We start from the raw sequence: 21,005 nt of genomic DNA on the forward strand, positions 1-21,005 counted from the left end.
CGTGCCGCACTTGAAGTATATCCATGGATGTGTCATGGACTTCCGCGGCAGAAAGAAACATGGATCCGAAAAAGCAACACGTGCTTGGCATTGGATCTGATCTACAATATCAAACTGTAAGGTCGGACTCATCCACGGATGTCGATGAAGGGGGATCATCGGCATATTCTTCACACGGGTTGCCGCAGATCGGAGCCGACTAGGGTTGATAAGGCCCCGTTATACAGAGTCACGGGGTGTCGAAAATATTTCGAGATCTACGGAGTACGGAGCGACTAGTTTCTAGAATGCAGGGACACTCTAGGGTGGGAAAGAGGACGAAATAGGTACTTTTAGCTAAGTGGCGTACAACATAGGCTTTCTGGAAAAAAAAAAAAAGAAAGAAGAAAAGAAAAAGAAAAGAAAAAGAAACCAACGAGTTGGGGAAGGTAAAGCGAGACCTGCATGCGAGGTACGCATACTCCGTCGTAAGGCCCGATTGCGCCTGAAATCCTTGGAATCCACATAGATCAGCCTGTTGGATTTTCTTTTTTGGGCTCGGCTTTTTTTCCTCTTTGCTTTTTTTCAGTCTTCGCGTGATCTATGTAATACGGAGCACGGAAGACCCCATATAGTTTAGCACCACCCTGTCCCTGGCAGGATTGACCCGATTCCCCTCTCCCCGCGCGAGAATGGTTCTAGGGCGATATCGCTGGTTGACCAGACCGGTTCTCCAGAGAGAACGTCATCTTCCGACTGGGACGGATATGATTGGGACATGAGTCAACGATTGGTCTGTGTTGTAGGATATAAAGCACCAGTGCCAATGCGCCAGACCAGGATCTCGATCAATAAGAATGAGAGCCGAGAGGTCGGACCAGATCATAGGCGGTTCCCCAGGAGAGGGGTGATGCACTCGAATGTTCTTGGCCCCGACTAGAATCTCTCCAGGAATGGGCATTCGTTTTTTGGGGATTTCCCCTTCCCCATAGGCTAACTTGCCCCAAATCAATAATTATTCCCGTGGGATTTTCTCCATGAATAGGAATGGTTCAATTAATCTGCAGAGAATGTAAACTAAGAAAAAAGGGGGTTCTAGAACGACTGAGAGACCGCAAGGGAAAAATGGACCGTGTCATGTGTACGATCGACGGCGCTTGTGGAGTGCCCAGGCTTGGAGAGACGATGCAGAGGAGAGGAGAGAAAGAGAGTGAAAAAGAACAGAAGGATATAGGGGATCGATTCAGGGTACTGGGGAAGCCGTTCCAACCTGTTCTTATAGAGCTAATAATACTTATAAAGCCCATAGTTCAGACCCGAAATAGTGGGGGAGGTGACGAGGTCTTCTGATCAGAAAAAAACCAACCGGATTTCTAGTTTCTCCTCCCCCCACCGGCACTTGGTCCACCCCTTTGGATAAAGAGCCCTGGTTGTCTGCATTTAGCCTCTGCTTCTCTTCTTATCTACACCGCGCCCTTCTCCAGATTCTCCCTTTCTCCCCTTCTCGACCATTTCTCTGAGACCGGTGAAGGACACGGTTATACCTGGCCACCGCTTGATACGTCACGCTCCACTTTTCTGCCACGGGAGCTGGTCCCCGTATCCAACATCCCCAACACTCGCCACCTCGTAGTTCCTTCTCTCCGCCATTCCCCTCTTTAAACCCGGAGTAAAAATCGCTCTTTCTCTCTTAATTTCTTCTTTTTTTCGGTCCCCATCTTGAAAATGCGAAACCCGTTCGAGTTGGACTATGAGAGCGTCGATGGAGACTCGGAGGTCCAGGATTTCGAGGCCGAACAACATGTGCATCAGCACCAGGAGGAGAAGCAGCAGCAACAACTGAATCTGGATTATCGTCCAAAGCAGAGATACGATGGAGAACGCTCTTTGCTTCAGGACGAGGAACATCCCGAGGGGGACTTGAAGAATCGGTTCATCGGCACCATTGATCAGGGTACGACGAGTACACGGTTCATCATCTTCGACTGCACAGGCGTTCCTATCGCCAAATACCAGACGGAATTCCGTCAGATTCACGAACACCCAGGGTAGGTGTGAGCCCCTTCTTTGCCTCCCAACCCCTCAATATTAATTGCCCCACTCCTCACAGATGGCACGAACAAGACCCGTATGAATTGGTCGAATCCGTCTATGTCTGTATTGAAGAAGCCATGAAATCGTTCCTTGCCCTCGGCCACTCCACATCCGACATTGAAGCCATTGGCATCACCAGTCAAAGAGAAACGGCATTGGTCTGGGACTGGGAGACCGGTGAACCCTTGCATAACGCCATCACTTGGACCGACACCCGGACCGTCAACCTGGTACGTGAATTGAAGGCAAGGCCCGGTGCTGACGAACTCGTCAACATTTGCGGTCTACCTCTCTCCACATACCCCTCGTCTGTCACGCTACGATGGATGCTCGACCATCTCCCAGATGTCAGGTCGGCGTACGACGACGGTCGGGCTGCATTTGGAACCGTCGACAGCTGGCTGATCTACAATCTCAACGGTGGCCCTCAAAACAAGCGTCTCGTTACAGATGTGACCAACGCCTCGCGGACAATGTTCATGAACCTCGAAACCCTCCAGTACGATGATCGGCTCTTGAAGTTCTTCGACATTGACCGGACCAAGCTTCGTTTGCCTGAGATTCTTCCCTCGGCTGATCCCGAGGGCTTCGGTCGTGTGGCTGAAGGGCCACTGGAGGGTGTCCCCATTACCAGCTGCCTAGGTGACCAGGCTTCAGCTCTAGTCGGCCACTGTGCCTTCACCCCGGGATCAGCTAAGAACACATATGGTACTGGATGCTTCCTTCTCTATAATGTCGGTGACAAGCCTGTTATTTCGAAACACGGTTTGTTGGGTACCGTGGGCTTCCAGCTAGGGCGGGATCGCAAACCTGTCTACGCATTGGAAGGCAGTGTGGCCGTGGCGGGCAGTGGTGTCTCTTTCCTAATGAACAACCTCGGCTTTTTCCGCGACTCGCGCAAAGTCAGCGATTTGGCTGCTAGTGTGCCGGATAACGGAGGTTGTATTTTCGTTACTGCATTCAGTGGTCTCTTTGCTCCTTACTGGATTGATGATGCCCAGGGAACAATTTGTAAGTTTTGGAGGCGGTGCTTCGCTTTACAGAACCTCACTAACGCTGACTAGGGGGAATTACTGCCCACACACAAAAAGGGCACATCGCCCGTGCAACTATGGAGGCGGCCTGCTTCCAAACGAAAGCGATTCTCGACGCCATGGCAATGGACAGTGGCAAGAGTTTGACAGAACTGGCTGTTGATGGTGGCATGAGTAACTCGGATGTTTGCATGCAGGTATGTTGCAATGCTTTCCATCCTCGACTAGTCTTGAGACCAACAACGCTAACTATTATCGTTTCTACTAGACCCAAGCTGATATTATTCAAATCCCGGTCGAGCGGCCCTCAATGCACGAAACCACTGCCCTCGGTGCCGCAATTGCCGCCGGCTTTGCCATTGGCATTTGGAAGGAATTCTCCGAACTCAAGCATATGAACCGCGCCAACCGAGCCTCTTTCACCCCCACGATGTCCGTGAAGGCCAGCGGCCGCATGTATAAAAAGTGGTCCAAAGCCGTGGAAATGTCCCGCGGCTGGATGGACGAGGAGGACAGGAATGAAGGCCAGGATGACGTCGAATAAACAACTTTTTATAAATATTCCGATGAGACAATCCCCATCGGCCTATCCTCGACCCTACGGTCGACTTTGTGCATATCACCACATGCATGACATATACACACGCGTCTCCAGCGACAGAGGTTGAGACCGAGAGAGGAGGTTTACCCCAAGATCATTCCAACCGGACATCGCACATATTCTCTCTTGGATACCCGGATTGTTATCCTTTTTTTTTCCCTCCGATGGGGGGCATTTGGACACGTCGCGTTCCATTTATACATATTTAAAGAATTGCCCTCAACTGACTAGAAAGTCCCGTCCTAATAGGCGTGTTCACCGCGCCGATGCCCCCTTCATCATGACCGTTATGACGGAACTCGTTTTTCCAGAAGCAGAGCTGGAAGAACTGGACTTTTTTTTTTTTCCTACTTGCTATGGACTTGCCCTTCCCAGCAAGTCTCAGCATCTGTGTATATACCAACCATTTTGTGAAATGAAGAACCCAAAAAAAATTCCAAATCTATACCATCCCTATATTCTACAATTAAACCTAAGCAAATGCCCAACTGGATCCTACACAACCCGCTTCACCCCATGTACTATATCAGAACAAAAGCCATCCCACAACTCTAACCTCCAACTCCATCGCAGCCCCCAAGCCTCACCATTGTATATCACTACCAGACTCTCTGGTGACATCATGACAAGTGGAGAAATTCAAACCAAGATCGAAACTTGCCGAGTGATCGACCCCCCGAAAAGTCGCGAGAATTCCCGAAGTCAGTGCCCTGGGCAATGAAGTCATGAGGGTCCGTGGCGCCGGACCTGCCGAGCCCGGACTTTGGGCTATATTTGGGTCCGGTGCCTTGGGTGTATGTCCGGAACTACCGATGACGCAATTCCCATGGTATACAGGAACATGGTAGCGATGGAGTATAGGCGTTGGCTGGGATGTCGAGGGGGGGACGATATATGAAGAGAATTTTATAATGTTATACTGGTGGTGTTTAGATTTGGGGACTTAGTCGGTTCTTGCTGGGGTGTTTTATGTATATAGCTATGTGAGTATAAGACGTGTGGTATATCTACTTGTATTCCAGGGCTTGTCTAGATTATTGCTCTTTAGGTTTATGCTTAGGAGATGTGTTACGCTCGATGCTGTTACTCAACAAATACAATTGGAACATAGACATACAGATGATATGTACAGGGGATCATTTCAAGCTTCAATGGTATTGCGCACGCACAAAGGCGGCGAGTGTACAAACAGTCACTGAGTATCGACCTGACTGGGACATGATGTGGAGGAAAGAACCAGGGAAAATGGTATTTTCAACAGACGCCCGAACGATCCGGGGATGCACGACAAAGAAAAAGAAAAAAAAGAAAAAGAAACAAGGCACGTGGATTCTCGTAGAACCCAAGACTGGAAAATGGGAAAAGAAAAAGTGGAGATTACAGGATGTAGGAAGGGTTTAATCCCTAGTTGACTGTAGGGCATCAGGGAGCTTCACTGGGGCAGTGGGGGAAGAGTGAAGTCTCTTGATCTTTTCACCCTTGAGGACTTGCTCCATCTCATCCTTTGTAAGCGTCTCATATTCAATGAGTGCTTTGGTCAGAAGCTCCAGTTCGTTGCGCTTTTCAGTCAGAATCGTGGTTGCTCGTTCACGAGCCTCCTCGACAAGTCGGCGTACTTCCTTCTCAATCTCTTGCTTGGTTTCCGATGACAGGCTGTCGTAGTTTGTAGACAGATCGACGTTGCCGAGTTTCTCGGAATATCCGAATCGGGTGATCAACGTGAACGCTGTCTCAGTGGCGCTTTGAATATCCTAAGGCGAGCGTTAGTATGTGATGACGACGAGAAGGAAACTAGCGAGACTTACAGCAGAGATACCACTTGTGACATTATCATGGCCGAAAACCAGCTCTTCCGCAGCCTTGCCACCCATGGAGACGGCGATGTCTGCTAAATATTCGGTGTAGTTCCTCGAGACAGTATCCATCTCGGGAAGGAAGTGAGTAATACCGAGGGCCATACCGCGGGGAACGATTGTGATCTTGTACAGCGGAGTGGACGATGGGGAGAAGTGGGCAACAAGAGCGTGGCCAGCCTCATGGTACGCGGTCAAAAGCTTGTCCTTGTCTTGAATGATACGGCTGCGAGCCTCGGCACCCATCATGATCTTATCTTTAGCCCAATCGAAATCGAACGAGCCAACGCTAGGCTTGCGATCACGGCTGGCATGGATAGCAGCTTGGTTGACCAAGTTTTCCAGATCGGCACCGGAGAAACCGGGAGTGCCTCGCGCAATGACCCCAACGTCAACGTCCGGGCCGGACTGAATGTTCTTCATGTGGTGTCTCAGGATGTCCATGCGGCCGCGAACATCAGGCAAGTCAACAACGACCCTGCGATCGAACCGACCAGGTCGGGTCAGAGCCTTGTCCAAAAGTTGAGGATAATTAGTCGCAGCGATGATGATGACACCGCTGGTTTGGGAGAATCCGTCGAGTTCGGTGAGCAACTGATTAAGAGTTTGCTTGACATAAGCAGCATCGCGCTCGTTTCGCTTCGCACCTATCGCATCCAGTTCATCGATGAAAATAATAGCCGGGGACTTGGTACGGGCTTGAGCGAACAAATCACGAACACGCTTGGCACCAACACCGACGTAGACCTCGTCGAACTCGGATCCAGACATGTAGAAGAATGGGACACCCGCTTCACCAGCGACAGCACGTGCAAGCAACGTCTTACCAGTACCGGGAGGACCAACCAAGAGAACGCCCTTAGGCAGTTTACCGCCGAGGGTAGAGAAGCGCTCTGGGTTAATGAGAAATTCCACCAGCTCCTGCAGTTCATCCTTGGCCTCGTCACAACCATGCACATCGGTAAAGCGAGCGGTCTGCTGTTCGGCTTGAGCTTCCTTGTCTTGCGCCCCCCGAACATTCTTCAGAACGCCCGTAGTTTCAACCAAGATAGTGACCGTGACCAGAGAGATATAAGTGAAAAAGCCGAAAATGAGCAAGAATTTGACCCAGCGAAACACTGTGCTTCCGAGAGACTCATCGACCACGACGTAGAGAGGGGCGTCCTTGGCACCGGTGCCGTTTTGCTTTCCCATTCCAATTTGACTACCAGTAGCCCGAGCAGCAACCGCCTGACCAACAGCCTGGAGTTGTTCAGGGCTCAGATTGTGGTTTGACCCAGCGAAAGCTCCAGCTCCAGCGTCGGTGCCACCAACACTTGCCTGGGCCTGTTGAATCAATCCTTCAGTCGTAAGATCTCCTGTGAAATATCCGCTTCGGTGTCGCTCGAGCACAATGTGAGGCATTTTGGCACGCAAAAGGGCAGTGTAGAAAGCATTTTGAGCATCTGCGTTGCTCGGGCTCTTGTTCGCAACTTTTTCCTTCTGGGCTAGTATGTGGTGCCAGGATCCTCCAGATAGAAATCGCTGCTGCTGTGGCTTCAAAAGACCATTGACCTTCGGGGCCGCACGTAGGGAGGTAAACCGGAATGGAGCGAGGGTGGAGTAGGAACGAATACCGGGAATAGCATTGGGAATCGATGTAAACAATGAGGGGGTCAGAAGTCCGTTGTCTATTTTAGATGATCAATGGTTAGACATGAACATGATTCTTCAAAGCGATTTTGCTAAGCCAAACATACTTTGCTTCAGCAAGGAGGACCATCCATGTTGCGCGGGCCGGTTCACGACCTCAGCACGCAAGGCTTCGATGGGAACGCTGTTCAAGAATTCAGGCAAAGTTGCGCGCTGGGTAATCAAATTCCGTTAGAATATAGTGGCGCCACTTATATCGAGGGTATGTCATACCGTCTCATTTCCTTGTCTAGTAGAGCTCCGCTGGGAGGATGCGCTGACATTGGCCGTCGAAATTTGCACGCTTTGCTTCCAGGGGGCGACCAGGACGTTCGAGATGGAGGGCCAAAGATCCGATGTTACGGCAGCGACACTCTGAAAGGAAATTGCTTGGGTCAATTGTGTTGTTTGGATGAGGAATCGCGAAGTGGTACTCACGAGCTTGGGGATCCGGGCCTGAAAGGCCATGGCTGTCCGATGTACAGCGGCACTCGGCCGTGTGCGAGGATATTTGTGTGCTTCTCTTGGTCAATTTTGCAGAGGAAACGCGAAGATGATTCTGTGAAGGCTAAATGGAAGAGAATGACATCGCTGACGCAAGATCGAAGATAGAGAGGAAGGCAATAATGTGCTCCGCATTATGAAGGCGGGCGGCGAAGGGCCACTACTGCCATTTGCATCTGAATGGCCGACCGTAGACCTTCCACGTGATAGTACTTGGCACGCCCAAAGGCGGTAAAAGCAGACATCACGAGTGTCGGATAAATCGTCGGATAAATCGTCGGATAAACCTCCGGATAAACCGCCGGATCAATGGTGGCTGGTCGGATTAATCCGCGTGATCAGGATAGTCACGTGAGAAGATGGTGGAGAAGGCGAAAAAGTAAAGTTGTTGGCTCTAGATTGGAAACGACCACCTGGCCGGACAAATCCACGTGATCTCCAAAGGCCCGTGCCTACATGTACAGTGACTGGACATAAGTATTTGCACCCCCATTGGCCCCACACCATTCACCGCCTACACCGCCTTCTTGACACGGATAGTGTTTATGAGTAGAGCGCCCTCAAACCGTAGATAAAACTGCTTTTTCGAGATGGATAGCCCAGATTATCATCTTTTTACCTCCTGGCACCACTCCCTGCATTTATATCTGGTTATTAGAGACAATCATGATATATGCGATTGTTTTTATGCCGGCAGAATATTATGTAATACTACAGGTGTGGGGCGGGGGTGCAAATACTTATGTCTACTGACTGTACATTACGGGAGGAATGGGAGTTCCAACAATCAACGGATTAACAAGCATTATTTTTTCAAAACGTCGGAAACCCTTACAAAACTCCTAAACAACGGTTATTTCAAAAGGATTTTCAAATCATATTGAGGTTTTTAAAATACAAACCTCAAATTTAAAAACAACGTTTAACTCAAAAAACGTTGTTTTCAAACCTAAGGTTATTAACAATAGCTATTTTCTCTCTACGACCAATTTAGCTTCATCAGTTCTATCGATTCTATCATTAACACTATCAATTCTATCATTAACTCTATCAATTCCATTAATTATTTAATTTTATTAAATAATCTACTTAATAAAGAAAGATTTTTCTACTAGTAATTTTACCTAGAATAAGTAGCTTAGTCAGTTAGACAATTAGTAATAATTTCGTAGAACGCGGGCTCGATTTATACTTATCACGAATTTAATTCCATTTCTAAGTATAGTATTAATTATGATATACTTAAAAGCTATTACTAAGGTAATAATAATACAATCGAGCCCGAGGGATTAATCATATAAGGACCCGTGATCCGCCCTTCCTTCCTCTCTCCCCTTTCTCCTTCGGTATAATTAATACAGTTGTATTTTTGATTTTTTACAAAATTAGAAACATTCATCAACCTCCTACCAACCTCCTACCAACCTTCAGTGGAAAAAACAACTAAACCCACAACCTCAATATTTCAAACAAACTCTTTTTCAAAAACAAGGTTCCTTAGAAAAAACGGTTTGTGGTGTCTCTTTTTAAAATGAAGTCCACCATAATCAACCATTAGTCTTCGGTTGATCAAGCGTTGATTGAACTCCCATTCCTCCCGTAATGTAGTTTACCCATTAGCCTATTTGGGCCTAGCATCATAGTAATACCAATACATGTACTATACTCAGTCCGGTAATTTGCCAGCTAAATTGAGGTATTTCCAGTGTAAAACTTTTCCTGTTTCGCTGTATGAGTTGGTAAAAGAACAGGTTTTATTACTAGTGTACAGGGCGCGCTAATGCGGGTTTTCTTCCGAGCTTGCGCAGCAGGGTATGTGTCTGAGCGGTCAAGGGCGAGTGCCACTGCCACCGAATAATCCCAGATTGGAGTAACACTCTGTAATGATAAATAGCATGTGTCTACATATACTCCGTAGGCACTAATGGGTTACGATTTTGTCTTCTTCCAAGCCACCTGGACGTGTTCTTGGCTGAGCTAACTGAAGTTGGGCGGAAAGAGACCAGGCAAAGCTGATTTTTTGTTATTGGCTGGACCGGTCTATAAACATTTGTAATTTCCTATTCGATAGTGTGCTTGAACAACATGAGATTGAAAACTTTGCATACTGATTTACTTCTCCGTTGAACAAGCGAGCAAAGAACAGAGGAGGCCATATTCGAAATCTACTTGGTCCCTCATAGATGAGCTACCCATGGTTCAGGCTCCGACAATCCTTTGCTTCGACATCTCAACATCGCCCACAAGTTCCAACTACTTGTATGTAATTCGGGGTTTGATACTTAAGGTCCCTTTGTGACTTGATGACACTTGAATTCAAACCTTTTGCTTGAATAGCCTCAAGAGAGACCTTTCTGCTTACGCTCTGTGCCAAGGTCGCAAGCTCCCCTTGAGCCCCGCGGGAGCTGTCAAATTTGTCCTCCAAGGTGAAATGATTAATTGCAATGCCTCAAAAAAATATCTTTCTGGTAGGAGCTCCACTGTCAACAAGTCTGGACTGGGACACAGATGAGCTCCTCAACACAGCCATACCTCCCTTTCACGAAGACACGAAGAGCCCAGAACAACCGCTATCACTAGATCAGCCACCTGTGAGATGGAGAGTATTACGGTCACCGTCAGTGGACAAGCTAGGGGCACCCTATGCCACCTACCAAGATTACGAGAATTCAGCCTTCTTCGTCTCGCATCAGCTGGATCTTGCGACAGAGACACTGCCAGAAAAAACAGAAGATTCGATCCTCGCACAATTTTACAACCATTCTTTTGCCATTCATGAAAACTCCGAGGTAACCAACTCGGATGTGTACGTAGCGGATTCAACGCAGGAAAGCAGTCTGGGGGGAGACAGTGCGATGACTAGCTCCACGGGGTTGGACAAATCAGAGACTCTGGAGTCACCTCGCATGCTTCATATACCCGGACCCCTCAGCAATCTACAAGATCTCCCCACGGCTAGATACATTCAATCTATAACACCGCAAACGATGACGGTCAATTTGATTGTTGGTATTCTGGCAGTTCATGCGCCTCGCCGGATCGTCACACGACAATGGAAGACGGAATTGGACATTGTCGAGCTCGTCGTTGGAGATGAGACAAGAGCTGGATTTGGAGTCAATTTTTGGCTTAAGCCAGGGAAGCCGTCCGCCGCCAAGGATAACGAAGCGGATCGCCTGGGCCGCTCTCTGGCGTCCCTCCGGCCCCGCGACATCGTCTTGCTCCGTACTGTCGGGCTCAGTACATTCCAAGACCGAGTTTACGGACAGAGTCTACGCAAAGGAATGACCACGGTCGAGCTTTTACATCGCCAACGGGTGGATGTGACGGATGCAGTGGGGTTTTACCAGAACCAAATCCCAGACGGTAGTGCCCACGATCAGCCAGCTCTGAAGGCGCGCAGAGTACGAGACTGGATGCTCCGATTTGTGACGGATTCGGGTGGAATGTCTTACCCACGTGGGCTGCCTCCAGATACTCAATGACCGTTCTTACTGGCCTAGTACCGAGATTGTACCTCGTACTTTCGTCTTAATGTTAATTAGCTGCAAATGGCGTTCCAACGCACTTCGTACTGGGAAACAACGTAGTACCTGAGACGAGGGGGCGATACCACCCCCACCGCAAACGACCTAAGTTTCAGGGGGCGACATCTCATGACCAACCTGACCATCGGAATGAGGGCAGTTCTAGTTTCGCGGGGGTGCCCTCTGCATTGCCCCGGGCCCAACCATGCGATAACATTGGATGTATTGGCCGGGATGGGCTGAACTAGGGTCTGCTGGGACCTCAGGAGACCTCCAGAAACTTCATTGTACGCGTCAGAACCCGTCGGATTCCTGAGTTCTGGCACATGGGTTTGAAGGAATGTCAAAATGACCCGTCGGATTGACCGATGAGATTCGACAGGCGTAAAGAAGCAAATCCCATCGAAAAAGCGGTTGAAAACACAGCAACCACCTCATTGTCCGTATACATTGAGCCCCTTTTTCCCGCAAACAGAGCCCCTCCAATCACCGCCACTCACGTGCCCCCACCTGGACGAAAATAAATCCATCAACGGCCAGGTGTTCCCTAAATAACAGAGAGTCTCTCCTTTTACTTCTATCTTTGCTCGATTTTCTCCCTAATTTTGCCAATTTTCTTTCCATCCAATTCATCATGAAGGGTACGTTTCGAGTCAATGCTTTCCCCGCCTTCTTGGCTGACCTTCTACAGCCCTCATTCTTGTTGGTGGTTTCGGGACCCGTCTGCGCCCTTTGGTAAGTTGATCTTGCTACGATATCAGATCGGGGATTTGGTGATTTTGACACCTTGGATTTTGGATTTTGGATCTTGAATCTTGAATCCTCCCTACTTGACAATACTAATACTCAATTGCTATAGACTCTCACTCTTCCCAAGCCCTTGGTGGAGTTCGGAAACCGGCCCATGATCCTGCACCAAGTCGAGAGCTTGGCTGCTGCGGGTGTCACTGATATCGTTCTCGCCGTCAACTACCGCCCAGATGTTATGGTCGCGGCCCTAAAGAAGTACGAAGAGCAATACGGAGTCAATATCGAGTTCTCTGTCGAGTCTGAACCGCTAGGCACGGCTGGTCCGCTCAAGCTGGCGGAGAAGATCTTGGCCAAGGATGATTCGCCTTTCTTTGTCTTGAACTCAGATGTCATTTGCGACTACCCCTTCCAGGAGCTTGCCGACTTCCACAGGCGCCACGGTGATGAGGGCACCATTGTCGTCACCAAGGTGGACGAGCCCTCCAAGTACGGTGTTGTCGTCCACAAGCCCAACCAGGCCTCGCGTATCGACCGCTTTGTCGAGAAACCAGTCGAATTCGTTGGCAATCGCATCAATGCCGGTATCTACATTCTGAACCCCAGTGTCCTCAAGCGCATTGAGCTTCGCCCGACTTCCATTGAGCAGGAGACCTTCCCTGCTATCTGTAAGGAGGGCCAGCTCCACTCTTTCGATCTCGAGGGCTTCTGGATGGATGTCGGTCAGCCTAAGGATTTCCTCACTGGTACCTGCCTGTACCTGACCTCCCTGGCCAAGCGCAACCCCAAGCTCCTTGTTCCCCACACAGAGTCCTACGTGTATGGTGGAAATGTCATGGTTGACCCCTCCGCCAAGATCGGCAAGAATTGCCGCATCGGTCCCAATGTAGTCATTGGTCCCAACGTCGTCATTGGCGATGGTGTTCGTCTTCAGCGCTGCGTCGTGATGGAGAACTGCAAGGTCAAGGACCACGCTTGGATCAAGTCTACCATTGTTGGCTGGAACAGCTCTGTTGGCCGCTGGGCGCGTTTGGAGAACGTGACTGTTCTCGGAGACGACGTCACCATTGCCGACGAGGTATATGTCAACGGTGGCTCGATTCTGCCCCACAAGAGCATCAAGCAAAACATTGATGGTAAGTCTTGTTTCCTACCAATATCCAATAACTTTATGCTAACAACGTTGTCTAGTTCCCGCGATCATCATGTAATCCTCTTTCCTCCTTCTCGATTCCCCCCTCCTTCACGTCGCTATGCCTTTTGAAATACCTCCCTTCAACTCTCGTGCCGATATCACCCTCCATCCCGCCCTCTCTGATGCATAGAACCGGAGTCGTTTATTGCTTTATCTTCTTTTCTGTTACCAGCTTGCCTTTCTTCCGTGACGGTTCATCGCCCTCGCCATACCTTTTCCTTCGTCTTCCGATGATCGATGCACTCAGAAACCTCGATGGTGAAAGCGTGCGATTTCGGCTGTTTTGCAAGAAATAACCCCTTTTAGTCTTGTTTTTTCTTCATTTATCCTGGTTTGAAGTTATCTTCCGCTTTAGTGCTACATATTAAGGACTCACTACCTCCCCGCCCCTTTGCGTTTTGGCCACCTGTTTTCGTTCCATTTTTTCAACTATTTTTTTTATCACTGCCAGTCTTCTGGCAATTGGTGGGCAAGGAAATCATGCCATATCCGTTTTAATGAGAACATGGGCGTGGGACGGGCTCTGTTGATGTAAATAATGGGAGGCGGAATTAACACAAAAAGATACAAGTTCAATTGATCTCCAATACGATTTTCCCGAAAGTTTCACATATCTCATATTAGGGTTCATGTTTGCAAAAGTATCGTGGACAGATTATTATATGTTTGTAGTATGTATACATGTGGTCGTTGAAGCCATTCTGCCTTGAATCAACCAAGCAGTTGGGGACCGGAAGAATAAAGACAAGCACATAGGAGGTCTTCGCAAGAATGCCATTTCATCTTCTGTCCATCACTTGGAACTAGCTTCAGCTTGATCCAGGATATCATCCCATTGAATTCGCAAGTCCTCCATCTGCTTCCAACACTGACGTCCAAGCTCCTCGAACTCTTCCCTCTGTTCCTTGGTAAGGTCCTCCGCTCCGCGCTTACGACGGCGAAGCCGATCGGCTTCGACAACAGGAGTTCCAACAACACCTCCATGTCCCCAGCCATCGGTCTCAGTAGAAGCCGCGTATTCAATTCCACGACGCCCACAAGAAGAGCCCCATTTCGCCCGGCCGCCACCAGCCCGGTGGTAGGGCTCCTCGGCAGCTTCGACGTCGGCCTGCGAAGCCAATGCGAGGAAGACCGGGGCGCAAGCACCGAGGTAGGTGGACAATGGGTGCCAGGGTGAGCCCAGCATTCTCGCAATCCAGAATGCAGAAATCATGGCCCACGCAAGGGGAAGGATAAGCGGGATGATGGACGTAGCGCAGATACCAGGGTGGGAGAGATACATGCGCGGAGTCGCAGAGGGGGCATCTGTATGGATAGCATGTGTATCAAGCTCAGTCTCAGACTGCAAGAAGCTATCCACCGCCCAGGGCGCAGTACTCGGCAAGTTGGAAGTGAGCGCCAGGATATCAGTGAGAGCCTTGGATGATTCATACGGCGCATTAGTGCGCAACCCCTGGATATCATCGATCTTGAAGAAATTCCAAGTCGCCTCCAGACTGGAGACCCAGACTACACGCCCGGGCCCGTTCGTGCGTGCCCGCTTCAGTAATGGAGCCAGGTTGTGTGCCAGCATGTAGTGTCCGAAGACATTTGCGCAAAAGACTGCTCCGAGTGCCGGTTCTTCTTCGGTTTTGGTTTGTTTTTCGGTCAGAACGCCTGTCGGTGCGAGTTTGTAGGACGGCCAGGTCACTGCGTGCAGGAGATCGGTGCAGACGTCCCAGATGGCCCGGGGCCAGCTGATGCCTGACCAGCCGCCCAGACCGGCGTTGAGTACGATTGAGTCAAGTCGGGGAAGGGTGTGGACTAGTTTGCGGGATAGTTCGCGCACTGAGCGCAGATCGCCGAGGTCGACACTCTCTGAGACGAAGTGCACGCGCGCTGCGGCTGCTGCAGAGGGCGCAGAGGATTTGAGATGCGATTCTAGTCTGCGGATAGTATCTTGAGCTTTACGCGCGCTTCGTGTTGTAAATATTATAGTGAGAGATTCGGATTCTGGGTGAGAGGAGAGGAATTCATCGGCAAGGCGGCAACATATAGAGAACCCGAGACCGCTGCGGAGAGTCTGCGTTAGTATATAGAATTGAGCCGACTTGAGCGATTGAGGAGGCTGTACCTATTGGCTCCTGTCACTAAGATATGAAGCATGTCTTGCTGCTCGCTGGCAGATTTGGCTTGGTCCATGGCGTGTTGCTCCAGTGGGTTTGTTGACTTGCCGCTTTTTTTGATATCGGAGATAGGGGTTATGGGATATAATTGCCCAACGAATGAAGCTGACTGGGGCCGGGGATGTCAATGCTTGAAGTGACAAGAAAGGAAATGTACGAGATCCCGCTTCCCCTGAATTGAAAGGAATCTCCTGGAGCGACCACCGAGTATATCGGTTGAGAATACTCGCCGAATCGGAAATTGTGCCACCATATGAATCACGTGCCCCACTCTAGATCTTATCCTTATCGCGAGATTGTACCTGTTGTTCTCCGTCATACTTACTCCTCGCGCTCCATGGCTGAGATCTGCTGAATCCCACCCGAATGCCGTGTAGTCGGCATCCGGGCAGCCATGGCAGTTAAACTCGAGAGATTTCTCAACACAACTGGTTTCTTCTTCTTCGCCCTCATCCTCTTCTGCCTTGTCGTCCTCACCCCGGCGGACGCGATATACCAATGCTACGAGACAAACCGACTCACTAATGTCTTTTTCATCATCGGCGCATATGTAATAACCTTTATAATTGCAGTCCTCATCTATGCGACTCGCATCTATACGAATCGAAGTACACTCACGGGAATACCGAAGGCTTGGATCCCTGTGGAAAAGGAAGATGTGAGCAAGAGCGTCAGACGGCTGGTGAAGGAAGGCCTTGCTCGTAGCGCCATCATCACATACCAAGCTCGCCCACGCGATATCACGACTGACGAGGACAACTTCCAACATTACAAACCGCTTCTCATTGACCACGAAAACCCCCCATGGGGTCATATCGAGCACCCTGGCTGGTCTTCACCTGCCTCGCCAGATCTGCCCGATCTGCCCTATCGCACAGTCATACAGGAGCTTCCGAGCTTAATTGAAGCCAAAGCTGTGTCTCTTGCCCCTGCTGATTCATTATCGCTTGGGCCCCCTGACCCCTTCGGTCCTCCGGGCGACTTTACGACGCACTCTCTCCCAGATACACGCGTGGTAGAAGTCCTGCAACGCCCAGCTTCGATGGGTCTAAGGGAATATATTCGACATTTGACAACGCTAGGAGCTATCTACCCGCCAGAGCTAGGCGTGGACTTTCTCGCGCTGTACGAACGAGCTCGGTTCTCATCACACAATCTGCATGAGGCAGAGTTTCGTGACCTCATGCATCTCTTCGCGGAGATTCTGAGGGGAATGACCTCGCTTGCACCACCTATACTGGATGAAATCCGCGATAGTGCGGGCTACGGACGAGCCTACAGTGCGTCTTTTATGGGTACCTCTGACGAAGAGGGAAGAACGACAGATACTGCGGAGAACTATGGTTACGACGGTGCTTTCGGGCCCATGCCGAGTAATAGCCCTCGCCCATCGAATTCCTCGTCCTGGGAGACCCAGTCTGGCTATGACACTGCACCGTCATTACAGAGTGGTCTATATGAGGCGTCCACTGACAGTGACTCCTTTGCGGCGCGAAGCTCTCTTCGCACGCCTTCTACGAGGTCTCTCCGACGCATGGCATCAGGTCAATCTTCCTCGGGAGGAAGTGTCATTCGCTTGGCCCAACCACAAGATCGGACAGATCTGCCGTACACAATTGACTACGCTGGACGTAGGCAATGATGAAATTCCATTCATACCCTGTATATTAATTATAGAGCAACGCCATTTGATCACCAATTTGCGACAAGTCCCTCCAGGGCTGAGGTGGGGGTTTCAACTTAGTCAGACGGAAAACATTCCTTTTTTCTTGGCAAAACCTGCGACATGATTGATAAGATCAATTATTATTCCGCGTCATAAGAACATAAAGCCAATTCGGCCGTTGATTTTATCCCTTTATCGGGCTGTTGAACAAGCAATTTATATCCTATCACAATGCATCTTTTTCGTAGAGGCACTTCCGCCCTCTTCAGCTCCTCGAACGTCTCTCTCGCCTCCTCCAAGACCGATGTCACCACCGACGCTGTTGGCGACAATTCCCTCGCCGCAGAAGGGTTCCAAACAATCGCTTCGAATGATAAACTTTTCGCAAATGTTGATCCCGCAGTAGACGGCGAGGAGTGTTTGCATGACTGCGCAACATGCACAGTCAAGTACCCTGCAAAGTTCGAGGTCGATCAAGAAGACGAACTATATGGCCAAGTCAAAGGGTGGGCGACACACATGCTCGTTGCCACAGGCAAATCCGACTGGGTGAGAGACGTGGCAGACGAGGAAGGAAGTGTCATGGAAGCTATTGAGAAGGGCGGATTGGAACCAAGCAACGGGGTATGACAATAACCACCACCTCCTCTTTAGCCATCAGCATGCACGCAGAAGCTAACAACGCCCTCCCCTCACAGCGCCTCAAGTTATCAGCTTCGAATATGCCCGTCCCAGACGAATACCACATGGCCGACGCAGGCAAACAACCGACAAATGTCCTCCTGCTACCCGGCTTCACCGTCGTCGAGCACGTCACCCCGCAATCAGTTCCTGATCTGATTGAGAACTTCGTCAACCGCTCCTTGACAACAACAACGCCTCTGGGCGCCATTCCACTCTCAGAAGATCTGCCAAGCGAGACGACGGACGAGGCCCAAGACCCAGCCGTCCCCCACCCATCTGCAACTTCAATCACCACATCCCTCAAGTCTCACCCCTGCCCACACGCAGCAGTCATCTTGCTCTGCTCGCAACGTACGCGCGATGCTCGCTGCGGGCAATCCGCACCGCTTCTCCGTCGCGAGTTCGAGCGCCATCTGCGTCCGCTCGGTCTATACCGCGACATGGATGACCAGCGGCCCGGTGGTGTGGGGATCTACTTCATCAGCCATGTTGGGGGTCACAAGTACTCTGCCAATGTGATTGTGTACCGTCGCCGGGACTTCGAATGGTATAAGCGGAGTGGGGATGAGAATGCAGTTCAGGATGAGGGAGCTGCACAGGGAATCTGGTTAGCACGTGTGCGGCCGGAGGATTGTGAGAACATCATCCGGTACACTGTTTTGCAGGGCAAGTTGCTCAAGCCTGGAAAGCAGCTGCGGGCTGGGTTTGATCGTGAGCGTGGGCTGACGAGTTGGTGAGCCGGTTGGATGGTTGTATTTTTGGGATTAAGGGAGTTGGTATGGTGGACATAGTGAGCTATCTCACGGGCATATTCATTCTGGGCCGATAATTTCCCCAATGCGTTTTAATTTTGGGTATATGGTACTCTATAAGTGGCTGAGCTGTTTTGATATACACAGCATGCTCGAGTGATCACTCCACGGAGTCTGTTGGAAATTGGATCTATAACGCCTTAGCCATAGGAAGCACCACATGTCCCATATCTTGATCAATTGTAGCCAAACTCGTAGACTCAGCCGGTCCTCCGTAGCAAAGTCCAACTATGAGCTGGGCACATACTCCGCATACCCCGTACCCCGTACATCCTTCCCGTATCAGACCACTCGACCCCAGGTTCCCACCCGATATCCCAATGACCAAGCCACCCACAACATCCTCAAAATGAAACATATCCCCACCGACAAGGAAGGATATGAGGCCACGCTATCGATGTACCACCGAGGTACGGAGTACTCCGTACTCCATAACAATTAGTTGCAGCAAGGCGTGCATGCGTACCCGACGACCCGGCCCTGCATGTATTACCGATGAAGCCCATCGCGCAAAAAAAAAACAAAAAACGTCATGCCCTCCAATGAGCAAGGTGCTTCCCCGTCGATTCTAAAGACGCCATTTCCATCAGATGACTGGCAAGGGTGGGGGGGGAGGGGGTAATGGTATGCAGCTCTGGATCCAAGCCAAGCCCATCAGCCGCCATGCCCTCAGCCCTCGGGTTGTCATTTCGTTCTCCTGGCTCCACCGGGCTTGATTGAAAGCAACATGAGACGATGATTTGCACAGAATCGAAAAGAGAGAGAGCCCACAAAGCCCCCGTGTTGCTATTTCCCCCGCCCTTGCACAGTCGCGAAATAAGTACTCTTTTTGCAGTGTTTTGCGGGGGTGGAATACGGGAAAATGGAGCCCAACTCACGTCATTTCCACCCTGGTCTCGACGGGGGGTGTTTTGTTTTGTCCTCTTGCTGTTACGGCGTACTCTTGGGTGCTCTGTTAGGGCAAGATGGTCCCGCGTATTGCTCAGGTAAGGAGGGTGTACTTTTTCTTTCTCAATTCTGAGAGAGAGAAAAGGGGGCTTGGGTTAAGTTTGAGGTTGGGGTTTGGTTTTTAGTTTCTATCCTGGCCCCCTATAAGATACACAAGATACCAACATTGGGCTGTTCAATCACTGGAGGCAATGCCTGCAAGGGGCGGGTTTTGGTAGCTACATGGTATACGGAGTACGGAGTACATCGACACGCTTTCGCGACTCACGATCCTGGTTTCCCGCTTGGCGCTGATAGGAGAAGCAAACCCCGACTGTTGACCGACATTCGAGCAACGAGAGACAGTGAAAGGGAAGGGAGAAGGATCCCGAATGAAGTAGGATTTTATTTCCGACGGGTGTTCTCCCTAGGGGATGATCTTCGTTACTCAACATTACCTCTTCAAGAAGAAGATTGTCGCAGTCGTGTCTTTGGTTGTAAGCGTCCGGAGTCCTTATCCTGATTGCCTATCTGTAGGTACCTATTCTGTACGGAGTACGGAGTACCCTGAGTCCACTTCCTTGATTCTCGGAGGAGTTCTGCTGCATTAGTGCCTCGCCATGCGCGCTTCGGAGATTAATTTTGTGGCTTGGAACATGTGGAAAGGTTTTATTTTGAATCGATTATTCGTTTGGGACAGTTTCCTCCAAAGAGGAGTATAGGGTATCTCAGAAGGGATGATCGTCGCGCATCCATGTTTCCGATGAGCCCTTAGCCCTGAGGTACTCCGTGGTCATCTATCTACATGTAGGTATTGAAGGGATACCTGGGGATAGCAGAGTAAAATACCATATCAAATCAGCGCCCAGAATGCGGGGTAGTCAGAGCTCCGAAAAAAAAGAAGTGAACTTTATTCCCGAAAGCCATTGTCCTGTGTGTATTCTCGGCGATGAGATGCAATCGAGGGAGTACTTCTTTGCACCTGGACATGGCTGCAACATACCTCGGTCCCATATCCCTGTCGGAAAAGGCCTAGGGAACAAAGACTCCGACCGGAGGCCCATACATGTGTAGCTTGCCTGAGGTCTTGTTTTCTCCGAATATATCCTTTTTCTCTACTGCAAGTTTACCGGTTTTCGATTTTCGCCTTCCGCGTGAAGCCAGATAGCCGCGACACATTCACAGTGGAGGTAATCAATATGCATATGTGCCTCACGGAGCATGTACGATGTGCTGTGCCTAATCGACATCGTACGCACAGGGAACGATTCCCGTTTCACCTAGCGTGCTGCATCCACGGGACCGATTCGGGCCAACGAGCTCCACGATAATCGCAGTTTATCTCCTAGGGGCGGATCCTCGGCGGGATCGGTGACTCTCTTGACGGAATTTCCCAGTTTTCGTAGTGCCATCTATTCTGCGGAGTCTGGGCCTCTGGGATGGGCAGCGCAGAATTGGACACGCCGGAGCTATCCTCGTGGGTCGCCATTTATCTCTATTTTTAGGGTGTTAGTCCTACAACCCCCCCCTTAGCGTGCTAAAACCC

At 50.1% G+C, this 21,005-nt stretch overlaps 7 protein-coding genes across 7 annotated transcripts; 5 read left to right on the forward strand and 2 right to left on the reverse strand.

Annotated features, from left to right (window-relative positions):
* Positions 1–1,704: 1,704 nt before the first annotated feature.
* N7457_007117 (glycerol kinase) lies at positions 1,705–3,651 on the forward strand (the record flags this gene model as incomplete). The annotated part of the gene is made up of 4 exons (XM_057178160.1): positions 1,705–2,027; positions 2,090–3,084; positions 3,138–3,304; positions 3,376–3,651. 4 exons carry the CDS (start codon positions 1,705–1,707, stop codon positions 3,649–3,651), a joined length of 1,761 nt encoding a protein of 586 aa, XP_057029904.1.
* Positions 3,652–5,105: 1,454 nt separating this feature from the next.
* N7457_007118 (i-AAA protease YME1) lies at positions 5,106–7,700 on the reverse strand (the record flags this gene model as incomplete). Its single annotated transcript, XM_057178161.1, has 5 exons — positions 5,106–5,459; positions 5,514–7,231; positions 7,301–7,406; positions 7,467–7,607; positions 7,671–7,700. 5 exons carry the CDS (start codon positions 7,698–7,700, stop codon positions 5,106–5,108), a joined length of 2,349 nt encoding a protein of 782 aa, XP_057029905.1.
* A 2,480-nt stretch (positions 7,701–10,180) lies between these two features.
* N7457_007119 (uncharacterized protein) lies at positions 10,181–11,221 on the forward strand (the record flags this gene model as incomplete). Its single annotated transcript, XM_057178162.1, has 1 exon — positions 10,181–11,221. One exon carries the CDS (start codon positions 10,181–10,183, stop codon positions 11,219–11,221), a length of 1,041 nt encoding a protein of 346 aa, XP_057029906.1.
* Positions 11,222–11,897: 676 nt separating this feature from the next.
* Positions 11,898–13,221, forward strand: N7457_007120 (mannose-1-phosphate guanyltransferase; the record flags this gene model as incomplete). Its single annotated transcript, XM_057178163.1, has 4 exons — positions 11,898–11,904; positions 11,955–11,998; positions 12,123–13,146; positions 13,202–13,221. The coding sequence occupies 4 exons, from the start codon at positions 11,898–11,900 to the stop codon at positions 13,219–13,221; spliced, it is 1,095 nt and encodes a 364-aa protein (XP_057029907.1).
* Positions 13,222–13,998: 777 nt separating this feature from the next.
* Positions 13,999–15,386, reverse strand: N7457_007121 (3-keto-steroid reductase; the record flags this gene model as incomplete). Its single annotated transcript, XM_057178164.1, has 2 exons — positions 13,999–15,256; positions 15,319–15,386. The coding sequence occupies 2 exons, from the start codon at positions 15,384–15,386 to the stop codon at positions 13,999–14,001; spliced, it is 1,326 nt and encodes a 441-aa protein (XP_057029908.1).
* A 378-nt stretch (positions 15,387–15,764) lies between these two features.
* N7457_007122 (uncharacterized protein) lies at positions 15,765–17,012 on the forward strand (the record flags this gene model as incomplete). The annotated part of the gene is made up of 1 exon (XM_057178165.1): positions 15,765–17,012. The coding sequence occupies one exon, from the start codon at positions 15,765–15,767 to the stop codon at positions 17,010–17,012; it is 1,248 nt and encodes a 415-aa protein (XP_057029909.1).
* A 255-nt stretch (positions 17,013–17,267) lies between these two features.
* On the forward strand, positions 17,268–18,457 carry N7457_007123 (sucrase/ferredoxin-like domain-containing protein; the record flags this gene model as incomplete). The annotated part of the gene is made up of 2 exons (XM_057178166.1): positions 17,268–17,660; positions 17,735–18,457. 2 exons carry the CDS (start codon positions 17,268–17,270, stop codon positions 18,455–18,457), a joined length of 1,116 nt encoding a protein of 371 aa, XP_057029910.1.
* Positions 18,458–21,005: the final 2,548 nt, after the last annotated feature.

Source organism: Penicillium paradoxum (genome assembly GCF_028828445.1).
Source record: "Penicillium paradoxum strain IBT 22861 chromosome Unknown utg000006l_segment0_segment0, whole genome shotgun sequence".
Classification (NCBI taxonomy): domain Eukaryota; kingdom Fungi; phylum Ascomycota; class Eurotiomycetes; order Eurotiales; family Aspergillaceae; genus Penicillium; species Penicillium paradoxum.